The 16,156-nt window shown below is 47.2% G+C and overlaps 1 protein-coding gene across 2 annotated transcripts; it reads left to right on the top strand.

Moving 5' to 3' along the window:
- The first annotated feature begins 868 nt into the window (after positions 1-868).
- Positions 869-12,228, top strand: FKBP1B (FKBP prolyl isomerase 1B). Of its 2 annotated transcripts, none has more exons than XM_025867586.2 (4): positions 869-1,131; positions 4,817-4,864; positions 10,427-10,539; positions 11,574-11,710. In XM_025867586.2, the coding sequence occupies exons 1-4, from the start codon at positions 1,095-1,097 to the stop codon at positions 11,616-11,618; spliced, it is 243 nt and encodes an 80-aa protein (XP_025723371.1). In that variant the 5' UTR covers positions 869-1,094; the 3' UTR covers positions 11,619-11,710. The 2 variants fall into 2 exon arrangements, with proteins under 2 accessions (XP_025723371.1, XP_025723370.1); XM_025867585.2 differs by having other exon boundaries at positions 872-1,131; positions 11,619-12,228.
- Positions 12,229-16,156: the final 3,928 nt, after the last annotated feature.

Below are 16,156 nucleotides of genomic sequence, written 5' to 3' on the forward strand. Positions count from 1 at the left end.
ACTCTAGGGCCCACTCTGGCTGCCTCTGCTGAGGTTTTCTCCCCGTGCCCATATTCCAGTACCATTGGTCAGAATCTGTTTTCACGTGAATTTTTAGAACAATGCAGGGAAAAATGGGAGAAAAAGAGAGGGAAAAATTAGAGTTCCATTCATTCTTCAAGCAAATGTTATCTCCTACACAGGTATCTTTCCAAATTCCTGGAACTCTTTCGGGTGGAGGTGAAGGATCTGGCGTGAAGAGGCACTCAAGGTACAGTTTACTCGTTCATTCCACAGCACGAATCTCTCCACGCTGTAACTAACTCTCTGCGTCCCCACCCGTCACAAATTTCGTTCTTTGGCGACAGCGATTCTGCCTTAATTTAATTGGTATTCGCAGGGCGCAGTTCTTTGCCTTGAAAGGTGGGAAGTTACCTGTGAGTGGGGCAGAACTACTCATGATGGTGAATAGGGGTTTAGGGTGGTTGCGGTAGGGTAATGACTGGTTTCCTCCCTCCCTCCCATCCCCCTCTGACTACCCCCCCCCACCCCCACCCCGGCGCATCCCCAGAATGCTCCTACATTCCGGGCAGTCGAGCTAGGGTAGGTACCTCTCAGGTGCTTCCATAACGTTCTGAACTCCAGTGAGCGCATCTATTTAAAGTGTTGGTTTAGTTGCCGGCTTTCCCCTAGTCTGTGGGACCGGGTTGACTCCCCAGAGCTTAGCACAGAGTAGATGCTAGATAAATCTGTGTTGAACGGATGGATAGATCGATGGATAAATGGATGGACGGATAGAGGCGCGGGTGTCTCACGCCTCCCTCACCATCCTCCCCAGTTAATGACCGTTACCGTGGCCAAGATCGGGAGCAGCCGCGTCAGGGTCCCTTCCCCCGGGCCCCGCCCCAGTCGACCCCACCTTTCCGCGCCGCTCCGCCCCGCCGCCCCCTTCCCCGTGGCCCCTCCCCGCGCAGGTCCCGACTCCCGCCGCACCTCCTCCGGCTCTGCAGTGGCGGCGGGGAGGCGAGCCGGAGCGACAGTGGGGCCAGGGCCGGAGCCGAGCCGGGGTCGGGGCAGCAGCGGGGACCCTCGGAGGCGGGGCCAGTGGGACTGCGATGGGCGTGGAGATCGAGACCATCTCCCCGGGAGACGGTACCGGGCGGCTGAGCCGGGGGAGGAGGAAGGGTCCCGGGGCGGAGCCGGGCGGGCGGGGGTCTGATTCCGAGGTGGCGCGGAGGGTGCTGAATCGGGGGCGGGTATAGGATGGGAGCGGCGGGAGGAGACCCCAGACAGGATTGTTGAGGGTCTAGCAGACGATCCTCCACCATCCCCTTCCGCGCCGGCTCACCTAGGGGTTCGAAGGCGGCGGCCCAGGAGGCGGGGGTCTGCGGCCCGCCACCGCCCCGGGGGCCTCGGGCCGCCGCTGCCGCGACTGGAACCTCTCAGTTATCTGCTACTGCTGATTTCCCAGGGCACAGCTTTAGCTCTGCTTTCCCTGCCCTGCTAGGTGAGCTCTGGGGAGAACTGGAAGGGATCCCTTCAGCTTGGGGCAACCCTTTCTAACGCGCCCCCCTCCGGGCCTCCGGTCGGGCGGCTCCTGTGCGCTGGGCGGTGAGACGTGGTGGGGACCCAGCCAGTCTGGGAAGGAAGAAGCGCTCCCTCCGCCGCCTCTGCATCTTGCTTTATCCTCCCCGCCCCACTCAGCCTCTCCAGCCATCCTGTACACTCCCATGGCTTTCATTACCGTCTGCAAACCGATGGCTTCCAAACTTAAGCCTCCAGCCCAGATCTCCGACCCGAGTTCAAGGTGGTCCATTTATCCAGCTGCTGCTCGACCTCTACGTGGATGTCCCACGGAAACCTAATTCAGCAAGTCCAAAATAACTCACGTTCCTTGTCCTCCCCACTCCCAAGCACTCCTCTGTTACTGCCTTTTCCCTGCCCCCAGGACTGGCACCACTCACTTTCCCAAGCCAGGCATCTCTTGTATAACTGGGTCTGGACGTGCAAGGAATAGCCATTTTTAAATATTTTAAATGAAACTTAATCCAGTCCAGAGCCCCCATTTCTGCAGAATTTGACAGACAAACTTCATGTGAGATATAACTGACAACACCCGCCCCTCCTAAGAAATTGGAGGACCTCTTGGTTCCAGGCCACCCTCCTTGTTAAAAGGCAGTGGTCCCTAGAGGTCGCAGCCCCTACCCCTATCACCAGGCAGGTACAGGTTTCTTTGCCCATGCTGGGAACCATGATGCTGGGTCCCAGGAAGCATCGCCCCGAGACCTCGTCACATCCCAGAGCACTGCTACTGAGTCCTGCCAGGGGGCTGGAGGCCTCTTCTCCCTTCCCTGGCTCAAAGTAGCCTTTAGAATTTTCTCTGGTTATCCTTCCTCCCTGGCCAAGGACAAGGGGCATTTTCTCTTGAGGGAGATTAGATTTTTAGAGAAAGCCTGAAAGAGCTTAGGCTTTGTGCTTTTAACAGTCTAAACCCTTGGGTCAATAAAGCACAGAAGGGCCAAGCTACTGTACTGTTAACACTGGGTCTTGGTTGAGCCCCACGGCAAGTCTGACAGGACTTGGTCCTTCTGCTGAAAATCTCTAGGCTCCATCCCTTTAGCCCCTGCCCTGGTTTCGGCCACCATCATCTCTCACCTGGATTTCTGCACATCCTCTAAACTGGTCTCCCCACCTCCAGTCTCACCTCTCTGCCTTCCACTGGGTCTCCCTAACTCACAACCTAGTTTCTACACCATAGCCTGAGGACCCTTTAAAATGCATGTTTGACTGTTCGCATCCCATTCTGCTCCCCCCCCCAACCGCCTTGTGTTTTAATGAACTTCCCTTTCCTTCTCCAGACAGATAATCCAGTAATCTAGCCTAGTCTTACCTTCCATAGGAGCCATCCTCCTCTCTTATTTTTTTTTTAAGATTTTATTTATTTATTTGACAGAGAGACACAGAGAGAGAGGGAACACAAGCAGGGGGAGTGGGAGAGGGAGAAGCAGGCTTCCTGCAGAGCAGGGAGCCCGATGCGGGGCTCGATGCGGGGCTCGATCCCAGGACCCTGGGATCATGACCTGAGCCCAAGGCAGACACTTAACGACTGAGCCACCCAGGCGCCCTATCCTCCTCTCTTATTACAGCCCCTACCCCCCCACCACCTTTTTCTCTAGCTTCAGCAAGCTACCTGCAAAGTGGTTAAACACACCAGTCATTCCGCAAATACTTATTGAACGTGTACTATGTGCTAGGCCCTGGGGTTGCAGCAGTGAGCCACACAGGGGCTCCCAATAGTGCTCGACTCTGGGCCTTTGAATGTGTTGTTTGATGTTCCCAGATTATCTCCCTTTACTTCCTCTGGCAAACTATTAATCTTTTAAGACCCAGTTTAACCCTTATCTCCTCTCTGATGCTTTCCCTGACTCCCCATAGAGTCCTCAACATGTTGGCTCAGTTGTGAGCCTCCCTGAGCTTTGTTATCCAGGCCTGTGGCTTTAAATTCCACCCAGATTTATACCTCCAGTGCAGACTCTCCATCTGCCTACTTGCAATATAAACTCAGATGTCTAATAGGCATTTCAAGATTGCCACCTGCTCAAATCTGCTCCTCCCCAGTCTTCCCCACCTGGAATTAGTTCCACTGTCCATCCGATTGCCCAAACTGAAAGCCCAAGCACTGTACTCGATTTCTCCTTCTCCCTCATCCTGAACCCCATCTCCACTCCATTAATGTACCCTGTCAGCCCCATTTCCCAAATATATCTATTTTGCTCTCTTCTCTGCTGCCACCACATTAATTCAAGCCATAATTGATTTTCCTGTCTGGATTATTGCAACAGGCGCCTAATCGTCCATCCTACACACAGCAGCCAGAGTGATCTTATAAAATCTTAATTCAGATTATGTCATTCTCTTGCTTAAAACCCTCCAGTGGCCTCCGCGATGCCCCGCACGATCCGGCTCTTTCCCACTTGTCTCCCTCTCCCTCTCTTCTTTCCAGTCACTGGGCCTTCTTTCTCTTCTGCAAATGCTCCAATCCTTTCCTGCCTCAAGGTTTATGTACTTGCAGCTCCCTCTTCCTGCAGTGCTTTTCCCAGCATCTTGCTCATCCTTCAAGATTCAGCCCAAATGTCACCTTTTCTGAGAGGCCATCCTGGACCACCCTTTCTAAAATGGTCTGTCCATTGTGTCTCTCTTTAACTTGTCATTGTGTTTCTTTCCTTTAGAGAATTATCATAATTTATAATTGTCTTGTTTGTTTGAGTACTGTTTGTTTTCCCCATTAGACTGTAAACTCCAGAGGAGCAGGGATCTTGTGGGTATGGTTTACTGCTGGGTGCCTGAAATCAGGCCCAGGCTTCGCGTAGAGTAGGCATTCTATAAATATTTGTGAATGATTTTGCTTATTAATCCTTGATTGCAGTCATCATCCTGCATTATAATCTATTATTTATTTATGTGTCTGTTTCCCTAACTTCCCCGTGAGTTCATAGATTGCTCTGTGTTTCTGGGATCTGGTCCAGGCACATAGTAGGCTGTCAATAAATGTTTGTGGAATGGATGAAGGAAAGTAAAAGGAGCAATCAAAGAAAGGAAAATAACAAGGAGAGAGTGGAGTTGAGGAACGCAAGGGAATAAAGTTCAAATCAAATAAAGAGAGGTGAAGTGACTCATCTGGCTCATACGAGGCACAGAGCCAGAACTAGAGCCATGGGCATCTCCGTCGTATGGAGGGGAATGTGGGCTAGACCTCTGGGTCACAGTCACACCTGAACATCCCAGTTGACTTTTTCCAATAACTTATTCATTTATCTGCCCTCATGTCTCCTTGCAGGAAGGACATTTCCCAAGAAGGGACAGACGTGTGTGGTGCACTACACAGGTAGGCTTTGCTCCCTCAGCCTTCGCCCAGACCTGACCCTTCCAAGGGAGGTTTCTCCTCTGATACTCCTCTCCAGAGGTATCTGCTTCCTGGATCAGGCCCAAAGCCCAAGACAGCCAAGTCTCCCTCTGTCCAGCTGTCCCCCAACTTCTCCAAACCAGACTTGTGCATATGGGAAAGGAGGCTTGCAAGGTTACCCCTTCCCCACTTGTACCAGCAGGAGCCATCTGGGGAGCCAGCCTCTAACTGAGCCAAGCACCTCCATTCTCTTCCCTCCGTTGTGGGCAGCGTGGAGCCTAGCCCTTCTGGTTCTGTCTGATATTTAGAAATCCCTTCTTAAAGCTCTGAGAGCCCTGATCTTCCCTGCAGACTCCTTTTTCCTCCTATAGTATTATTAGAGAAGAGGAGGTTGACTTCCTCAGCATTTCCTTTCTTTTTTCAAAAATAGACTATTCGACTCACCTACTGTTATTGAGTACCAACTGTGTGCAAGATGCTGTGCTGGGCACTGGGGACCCACAGATGAAAAGGGAGGATTCCTTCCTTCTTTGGGGCCCTGGGGAGTGGGAGAGACCAGTGATCCAGAGGCTCTGATGCAGTGTGTGTGTGGGGGGAGGACAGCAGGGCCTGTCTCAGGGTGCTGTGGGAGTGGGAGGAGGGCCCCACATCTCTGCTGATCCCTGTTGGATGCTCTGTCCTGGAAGGTCAGGTGGGCTGAGGAACATTCTAGATGGAGTTCCTGAGGACTGCTGGTAGGAAGATCACGAGCAGGTATTTGTTCCCAGAGGGGCGAGTGCTCTGCCTTGTGACCTGCTTCCCGATGTGGCAAACTTGGTGACAGCCACTTAGCAGACAGCAAGGCCAGTTTAATTCCTAGGATGTATTCAGATGGGGCCATTTTTAGCAGTTCTCTGGGCCAGTGTGAAGTGCCAGGTTAAATCTAGGCAGACAGTGTGGGTATTTCTCAACAGCTGTGTTGCCGGCCGCTGACGTCAGTGGGCTAGAGCTGTGTTTTATCTCCCGGTGATGTGGCCTAATTACCATGAGTCCTCTGGGGCCTCTGACCTGTGTAATTGATTTATCTGTTCTACATGTTGTAGACAGAGCAGTACTTATCAAGTTACTAAAACCACAAGATCCTTTCGCAAAGACTTTTCATAGTAGATACAGAGAGCAGGTGATGTGCATTAAACACTAACATCAGGGGCGCCTGGGTGGCTCAGTCGGTTAAGTGACTGCCTTCGGCTCAGGTCATGATCCTGGAGTCCCGGGATCGAGTCCCGCATCGGGCTCCCTGCTCAGCAGGGAGTCTGCTTCTCCCTCTGACCCTCACCCCTCTCATTCTCTCTCTCTCTCTCTCTCTCTGTCATTCTCTCTCTCAAAAAGAAATACAAACTTAAAAAATAAATAAATAAATAAACACTAACATCAGCCATGAGTGCCTCTGGTTTGGGGAGGGACTGTCTCATCAAACCCAGCAGGAGACTGTATGGGACTTTTTGGTAAACTTTTTAATTAAACGTAAACACAGTAGAGAACATAAATCTAAGATGTACAGCTCAATGAAATTTTTCAAAGTGATTACATTTATATATAACCACTACCCAGACCAACACATACATTTCCAGAATCCCCAGGCCCAGGCATCTCCTTCATGCCTCCTCCTAGTCATTACATCTCCTTGAAGGTAACCAGCATTCACACCTTTGTCGCCATCAATTGGCTTGGCCTGTTGTTAATTATCATACAAATGGAATCATAGAGTATGTACTCTTTTGTGTTTGGCTTATTTTGCTCAGTATTATGTTTGTGAGATTATGTCTGTGAGAGTGGTTCGTTCTTTTTTTTTAAGATTTATTTATTTATTTGAGAGAGAGAGAGAGAGACAATGCACACATGAGTGGGGGGAGGGGCAGAGGGAGAGGGAGAGAAAGAATATCAAGGAGACTCTGCGCTGAGCGTGGAGCCCGACTCGGGGCTCGATCCCACAACCCTGAGATCATGACCTGAACTGAAATCAAGAGTCAGGTGCTTAACTGATTGAGTCACCCAGGCGCCCCTGATTTGTTCTTTTTTATTCCCATGCAGTTCATTGTATGATGAATATACTATAATTTATCTTTTCAACAATTGATGAACATTTGGGTTATTGATAGTTTCTGGCTAATATGAATAATATTGCTTTGAACAATCTTGTAGGTGTCTTTTGGTGCACATATGTACACATTTTGATTGGTCTACACCCAGAAGTGGAGTTCCTTGGGCATAGGGTTATACACCAATGCCCAGCTTTAACAGATACTGCCAAACAGCTTCCCAAAGTAGTAATGCCAATTTCCACTGCCACCAGTCATGTATGAGAGTTCCAGTTCTCCTGCATCCTCATCAACACTTGGCATCATCATGTTTTTGTTTTGTTTTTGGCCCACTGAAGTGGGTGTCCAGTGGTATTTCATTGTGGTTTTCGATTTGCATTGCCCGATGACTAATGAAGTTGAGTACCTTTTCATGTACTTACTGGCCTTTTGGATATCCTCTTTAGTCTGCTCAAGTTTTGTCCAATTATAAAAGTTGGGTTGGCTGTCTTTTTCTTATTGACTTACGGGAATTATTATTATTATTATTATTTAGAGAGCGAGAGCACGGGGTGGGGGGACAGAAGCAGAGGGAGAGAGAGAATTTTAAGCAGGCTTCATGCCCAGCACAGAGCCTGACCTGGGGCTCAATCTCACAACCTCGAGATCATGACCTGAGCTGAAATCAGGAGTCAGACGCTTAACTGACTGAGCCACCCAGGCGCCCCAGGAATTCTTTATATATTCTAGATATGAGTCTTTTGTTAGTTATACTGATTCCAATCACCTCCCATGCCAGGGCTTGTCTTTTTACTCTCCTAATGGCATTCTATGAATAGAAGTTCTTTATTTTTTTAAGGTTTTATTTGTTTGTCAGAGAGAGAGAGAGCACAAGCAGGGGGAGCAGCAGGCAGAGGGAGAGGGAGAAGCAGACTCCCTGCTGAGCAGGGAGTCCTATGCGGCACTCGATCCTAAGACTCTGGGATCATGACCTGAGCCGAAGGCAGATGCTCAACCGACTGAGCCACCCAGGCACCCCTATTTTATTTTTTAAAAAAGATTTTATTTATTTATTTGACAGAGAGAGAGAGAGCACAAGCAGGGGAGCAGTAGAGGGAAAGGGAGAAGCAGGCTCCCGATGCGGGACTCATCCCAGACCCTGAGATCATGACCTGAGCTGAAGGCAGACGCTTAACCAACTGAGCCAACCCAGGTGTCCCTAGAAGTTCTTAATTTTAATGAAGTTCTACATATTGATCTTTTCCTTTATAGTTAGTACTTTTGTGTTCAGTTCAGGAATCTTTTATTTATTTATTTATTTATTTATTTAATTTTCATAGTCCTCCTTCCCCCACTTTCGTGTTTTATTTATTTTTTTATTAACATATAATGTATTATTTGTTTCAGGGGGTCCAGGTTTGTGATTCATCAGTCTTACACAATACACAGCGCTCACCACAGCACATACCCTCCCCGATGTCCATCACCCAGCCACCCCATCCCTCCCACCCCTGTCCACTCCAGCAACCCTCAGTTTGTTTCCTGAGATTAAGAGTGTCCTATGGTTTGTCTCCCCAGTTAAGAAAGCTTTGTCTGTCCCTAGGTCATGAAGATATTCTTCTGTTTGTCTCTTGTAGAAGCTTTATTATTTTATTTTTCATATTTAAGTTTGGGATTCATCTGGAATTGATTTTTATGTGTGCATAAGTTAAGGGTCAAGGTTCATTTTTTCTCCATATGGATATGCAGTTGATCTAGCAACATTAATTAAAAAAAAAATCATCCTTTATCTGTTGCATTGCCATGACACCTTTGTTGAATCAGGTAACCATATATATGTGGGTCTGTTTCTGGGCTGCATGGTTTTGGCTGAACTTGTAGCAGTAGATAACTGTATATGGTCTGAAGTATATTAAGTCATATGAAACCTGAAGAAATTGGGGAATGAGAAAGCCAATCTTCAAAGGGTGTGTGTGTGTGTGCATATCCATATGTGTATTTGTCCAAGTATGTGTCTTTGTGAATGTATGTAGATTCATGGATCTAAATATTTTCTTAGCATCTGTTTGACCATTAGGGTCTTTCTTCTGAATGTGTGTACCTAAGTGCCCAAGAGCATGCATGGGTATCTCTGAATATCTTAGCAACCTGTGTGTATGCATGAGTTTGTATTTGATCTCCTTAGTATCCATTTGTGTAGCGATAGGGTTTTCTCCTTTGCCTGATTTCGTACCCAGGGCAAGAGTCCATTTTATTCTATGCAGGAAGTAGGAAAATGGGTCTGTGCCTCGTATACATTTATACATTTGTAGGAATTAGGAAGGGGAGTCATAGATGCTCAGACACTAAGCCTGTCCAGACCTCCTATGTTAAACATGGCAAATCTGAGGCCATGACAAAGGAAGTGATTTGCCAAACTTTACCAGTGAGTTATGCCAGCATGAAGTCAGAATCCAGTCCCTGAACTTACAGGCCAGATCTTTCTCTGGTCTCAAATTGCCTTTTGTTGTGGTCTGTGGACTGCAGGAAGAAATCGTGGGAGAGCATATTTACAGAAGGTCTGATCTTTGAGCCAATCACCAATACGAACTAAAAACAGAAAAACAGCTCTTGAGCCTGAGACAGCAGAAATGAGACAGTATTTGTACATCAGGGATGACAAGGCAACTACATCTGGAGGCTCAGGGATGCTCCAAACTGCTGGAGACAGCACTGAGGTGTTCCGGGTCCAAACAGGCCCTTTTTATGGGGTCTGGAGGCCACCCTTGACTGGGTCACTTTGCTCTGTTCATTGCAGGAAGGGATGATATGGCCTTTGGGTTTTGCATGTTGGGGGAACCTTGTGAAAAGCCGGTAAGGATGCAACCTGAGGCAGAAACATCTTCGGGCTGAGGAAGTGGCACAGAAAAGGTTGAACAGCGCAGAGGTATTTGAGAAGGGTGTGACCTGAATAGGACATGTGGGGAAGAAAAGGTAGGGGAGAGCAGAGAGAGGGTTATCAGGCAGGCAGTCTCCGGATCTTGAAGTGCCTGTGTGCAGTGCAGGCGTTTAGATTCTGTCTCCGGGAGCTATTGACGTGTTTTAAGCAAGGGAGTAACATGATCAGATACATGTTTATGAAAGACAGTCACTCTGAGTGTCGTGTGGAGGCTGGAACGGAGGAGTGAAGTGGAGTGGAAAGACCATTGAGAGGGTGTTCCCTACACAGGTGAGACATGATGGAGGTGTGGTGCAGTCACGGGGTGGTGGCAGTAGAACTGGAGAAAGTAGGTAGATTGCAGAGATGAGTAGGACTTCATGATAGGCTGCATGTGGGCTAAGGCAGAGCAAAGTGTCTGGGTTTCTTGCTTGGGTGACAGGACAAGTGGGGAGATTGGAAGAGGCACGGGTTTGTGCAGAATAGGAATTCTGTTTTAGATACGCGGCCCCAGACCTGGGAGTTAACTCAGGACCGCCGCTCTTCTCCATCCTATTCTTGCTTTCACAGGAATGCTCCAAAATGGGAAGAAATTCGATTCGTCCAGAGACAGAAACAAACCTTTCAAGTTCAGAATTGGCAAACAGGAAGTCATCAAGGGTTTTGAAGAGGGTGCAGCCCAGGTAGGATGGGAATCCTCAGTAGGGAGGATTCGGGGAGTTGGAGCCCGGACTCAGTAGGCTGCCCTTGCCCTATCACAGATCGCCACGGCTTTGCCCCTGCCGCCAGGGACGCCATCCGGGTTCCGTCCTTGGCTCTGTGCCCCCACCCCATCCCTCTCATTGCCAGCATGACTCCTTTAAGTCACAGGGGGCTCTCATTCCAAGCACATCCCTCCAGGCTTGCTCAGAACTAGCTTTGGGGGCCTGTGAGCTACCAGCTGTCTGGGACTGAGGCAGTAGGAGAGTTGGGGGGTGGGGGAGGCCAAGGTTTGTTTTTTTTTTTTAACTTAAAAATTTCAGACTTGCTAAAATATCACAGAAGTAATTCCCATGTATTCTTGGCCCAGCTTCCCCACCTGTGAACATTTTACATAACCATAGTACAATGATCAAATTATATGAGTTTGCGATCAGTTGCACATTAACACTGATAACAGTACTATTAACCGATCCCTTCAAATTTTTTAGTTGATTCTTCAAAATTTAAAAATCGATTTATTCAAGTTTCCCCTGTCCCACCCGTGCCAGGTGTTCTTGATGACTGCCGTGATGAGCCCCGGTCCATGCCCTCCTCCCTTGGTCTCTGAAGCCACACGATGCTCTGTTAGAGTAGGTCTCTCAGCCCTCCCCACCTTGCGATGGCCTCTGATTACTTCACATCTTTAATGTGCTCCTGTTACCTCCTTGAATGTGTACTTTACGTGCTCTACACCCTCTTTTGGTTCTTTTGGAGGAGGGTGAGGAACAATTACGAACAATTCGAAGTGTTGGGGCCATGCACTAATTGAATAACCAGCAGTGGTTGTTGGATGAATGAATTTGGGACTACTTGGTAGAAGTTATTGCCCCACAGTGAAGTCTCTGCTAGTCTGAGGCTGAATCTAAATTCTGCATCACTCCAGTGTGCCACATAGAAAATTCATCTCAGTTCTTCAGAGTTACCTTGAGGTGTGGGAAAATGCCATAGTTATCTTACTTTTTTCTTTTAAATCAAGCTGGGTCCTCTTTCTCCTCTCCCCATCTGCCCCCATCCCTGCTAGATGAGCTTGGGGCAGAGGGCGAAGCTGACCTGCACCCCCGATGTGGCATATGGAGCCACGGGCCACCCTGGTGTCATCCCTCCCAATGCCACCCTCATCTTTGACGTGGAGCTGCTCAACTTAGAGTGAAGGCAGGAAGGAACTCGAGGGGGCTGGAGTTGGCTGCTGCTCGCCCTCCTAGCCTGCTCTGCCACTGGGACGGCTCCTCCTGCTTGGGGCTATTGATCAGTGCGCTAACCTCACTGCCCCACAGCATTATCCATGCTCTGCCCAAGTTGCTCTGTATGTGTTCATCATCGTTCACGCGCATCTTTGCTTGAGGAAACTTCGGTTGCCGATCAAAGCATTTCAGGTTGTGCATTTTGCGTGATGCATGTCGTAGCCATTTCTGACCACAGAATACAGATTTCTTGTTCGCACAATCTACACTGCCTTACTTAAGCCAGACCCACAAGGTGCTCAGACATGAAATGTACATGGTATACACAGAGGGACTTGAGCCAGTTACCTTTGCTGTCACTTTCTCTCTTAGAAATTCTGTTGGCTGCTGACTTAACACAATGTCCTCTTTGGAAATGATATGTAAAATAAAGGCTCTGTGCTTGACAAATTCCTGTCCATCCTTATTGTAGGAAGGAAGTGCTTTAAGGACTACATAAGCCAGCTGCCCTTGGGAAAGAGTGGAAAGGAGCCTTCCAAGTAGCCAGGAATGATAATAAACATAATAGCTATGATGTGAATTCTGTACATGCGGGGCCTTGTTCTATATATTTTAAAATAAAATTGCCACCAACCCTCTAAGCAGCCGTACCAGGTAGGTATTAACTTGCCACTCGCCTCAAAGGCTCAGAATTCTTCTCTGAATAACTGAAGGAATATACTGTGTTCAAATCCCATAGCCCATGGGGCGCCTGGGTGGCTCAGTTGGTTAAACCGCTGCCTTCAGCTCAGGTCATGATCCCAGGGTCCTGGGATCGAGCCCCACATCAGGCTCCCTGCTCATGCAGGAAGCCTGCTTCTCCCTCTGCCTGCCACTCCCCCTGCTTGTGCTCTCTCCCTCTCTCTCTCTCTCTCCCTATCTCTCTCTGTGTCAAATAAATAAATAAAATCTTTGAAAAAAAAAAAAACAAACCCATAGCCTAGCAATCCAACATAGGATTTGAACACTTATGTGACCTTGCAATCTCTGTGTTTGGACTTAGAGGGACGAGTTCCCCTCACCCAGAGGGAAAAGAACACCATGCCTGAACAAAGGAAGGTGTGTTAGGTCTTGGAGCCATACACTAACTCACACTGGGAAGTTACTTTTGAAAAGAATGTGTGGTCCTGAGGTTGTTTTTGTATCTAGTTTTGCTCTTACATTGGGGTATTATTTCTGAGAAGGTACGATTCTGAACTTGTTTCCATATACACTGCTTATTTTCATCTATATTTACTATAACGTATGGGAATTCCCAGTTAGGTTTTATAATCAGCCCACTTACTGGTGTGGGTTGTCAAAGGAGCCTAGGGCAGTGTGGCTGAGATTTTTTCTTTTGACATAGGTGAGGAAAGTTCTTAGCCATAGTCAGGGTTATTCTGTCAGTGAGGACTTGGAATTAAGATTGAGGAGAGGCTGGTAGGTTAGTACTTAGTTTCCCGCAAAGCTTCATTGATGCATGTCACATAATGTCATACGTATGATAGGGGTCCACCTCATCTTGGCTGCTTCATCTACCCTTTTTGTCTCCAGGAAGCCCTGGCTGTATTCCTCTGCTGAGGATCGAGGAGTTAAGAGGTAGTGCTTTAAGATGGAGGAAAAGAAATGAGAAAGGGGGTGCTTTGCTTTTAATCACCCAATCCCTGGTCTCACTTCTGTTGTGGGAGCAGAACAGCCAGAGGGTGCTGCACTCATTCCTTTCTGGGGTTTTTCCTTCAGAATGTCTTAGTTCCCAGCTTTTCTCAATGACACAAATGGTCCGACAATTTCTCAGAACTTTGCCTGTATAAGAGACATACTCTTGTTTTCTGCTGTGATACCAATAGGATAAAGTTAACAATGGCATCAAGGACCACTTCAGTTGTCCACTGTGGAACTGAAAAAAGATCTTAGAGTATTCATAGGTTCGGTGGTCATGGGAGACACCTACTAAGAGAACCAAAACAAACAAATGCAAATAACTACTGACTAGCACCTGGAAAGGATAAGCTAGGCTTTGCAGGCCCTGCTTTACTGGCGCTCTTACAAAATGATGCAGAAGATTATGAGACAGGGGCGCCTGGGTGGCTCAGTTGTTAAGCATCTGCCTTCGGCTCAGGTCATGATCCCAGGGTCCTGGGATCGAGCCCCTGCGGCGGGCTCCCTGCTCGGCAGGAAGCCTGCTTCTCCCTCTCCCATTCCCCCTGCTTGTGTTCCCTCTCTCGCTGTGTCTCTTGTCAAATAAATAAAACCTTAAAAAAAAAAGAAAATTATGAGACAGTATGCTAACAAGTTTGGACATTGTCCTGTGAGAGCCACCGAGAGTTGTTAAGCAGGAGAGTGGTAATGAAATCTATGTCGTATCAGTCATTTTCAAATGTCCAGTCTATTTATACAAAATCATAGAAACTCAAAATTTAATCTAGGTGAATGTAAAGCCGGTCTGGCACACGTCCATACACATACATGTGCATGAACACAATCATCCCTTGTACTCTTAAAAGCAGGGTGAAAAATAAGCCTTAGATGCTTGGTGTAGAAGACTGATTAAAAGTATATCCTCAGCATCTTAGCACACACAGACCTGGCACAGAGTAGGTGCTCAATATTTATCTATAGAATTCAAGTTCTTTTAACTGGGACAGGCCACAAAATTGCCAAACAATTGGAATTTTTAAAGATTTTAAGTAATTTCTACACCCAGTGTGGGTCTCGAACTTATGACCCTGAGATTAAGAGTTGCATGCTCTGACTGAGCCAGCCAGGCGCCCCACAATTGGAATTTTTAATTTTTTAAATTCTTTTAAAGATTTATTTGAGAGAGAGTACAGGGGGAAGGGGCAGAGGGCGAGGAAAAGAAACTTAAGCAGACTCTACATTGAGCGTGGAGCCCAGCATGTGGCTTGATCTCACATTGAGATCATGACCTGAATTGAAACCAAGTGTCGGACACTCAGCCGACTGTGTTACCCAGCCGCCCTAGACAATTGGAATTTTTAAAACTCTTAGCCTTAGGTCATGAAATTCAGCTAACAGATGTACTAATCCAAATGATGGGACTGGCCATAATGGTCAAGAGAAGCAATTTCCCCTTGTTAATAACTTAAAAAAAAACTGCAATAGAGCAAGCCAGTCTGCCACTGAGACAAAGCACACTCGAAGTCTGTTTTCCCCTTACAAAAAAGTCTTTTAGAAAATTATCTTTACATGGGCAAATACTTAAAGGCACAACATGCATTACACAGGGGCGCCTGGGTGGCTCAGTTGGTTGAGCGACTGCCTTCGGCACAGGTCATGATCCTGGAGTCCCTGGATCGAGTCCCGCATCGGGCTCCCTGCTCGGCGGGGAGTCTGCTTCTCCCTCTGACCTTCCCCCCTCTCATGTGCTCTCTCTCTCTCATTCTCTCTCAAATAAATAAAATGTTAAAAAAAAAACATGCATTACACAAATTAATAAGGAATTCATAAAAGCATTCAGAAGAAAATTAAAGTTATGGCTCCTTTGTCATCTCCCTGCCCTTCTTAGAAATGGTTCTTTCTAGTCTTTTACAAAGTGCTTTCAAAAAGCACTGACATAATTAATAGGAATAATTTCTTCAATTTCAATAGTAGGCTTTGAGAAGACAGTACCAGAAGTATAAAAGAACATACTATCTTTTTATTTATTTGACAGAGAGAGACACAGCGAGAGAGGGAACACAAGCAGGGGGAGTGGGAGAGGGAGAAGCAGGCCTCCTGTGGAGCAGGGAGCCCGATGCAGGGCTTGATCCCAGACCCTGGGATCATGACCTGAGCCGAAGGCAGACGTTTAACGACTGAGCCACCCAGGCGCCCCAAGACCATATTATCTTAAAGTCTAGATATCAAAGCTAAATGCATTTAAAAGTAGAATAGATGCTTTTTGTCCATCTAAATGATTCAGTGCTTGTACCCTTCAAATTGATTTTGGGTTATAGTTATATATAAAACAATTGGTTCATGTTTTTCCATTTGGCCCATGCCTAAACTATAAAAAGAAAATTATAACTATCTCCTCCAAGCTGCCAAGCTATGATGAATGTGGTAATAACCATACTATTTCCATGCCATGGGAGTGTATGATTATAAGAATAAGCATTAAGTATTCTATTTATGGCAAAGATACACTATGAGCTAAGGTCCATGATATTCATAGACACTTACTAACTAAAGGAAAAGACCGCATAATACAATCTTAGACATGTAACAACCAACACCACTACCCAAGATGCATGCTCTCAAATTTCTAACAACGTGCTGTCATCTAAATGACCACTTCTAGAACTGACTTCTCTTTAAGGATGGGGTATCCATATCAACAAAGGTGTTTTGTTAACTGTAA

The sequence above is a fragment of the Callorhinus ursinus genome, unplaced genomic scaffold, assembly GCF_003265705.2.
Source record: "Callorhinus ursinus isolate GAN/ISIS: 27379988/994484 unplaced genomic scaffold, GSC_fseal_2.0 scaffold10, whole genome shotgun sequence".
In the NCBI taxonomy this organism is placed as follows: Eukaryota; Metazoa; Chordata; class Mammalia; order Carnivora; family Otariidae; genus Callorhinus; species Callorhinus ursinus.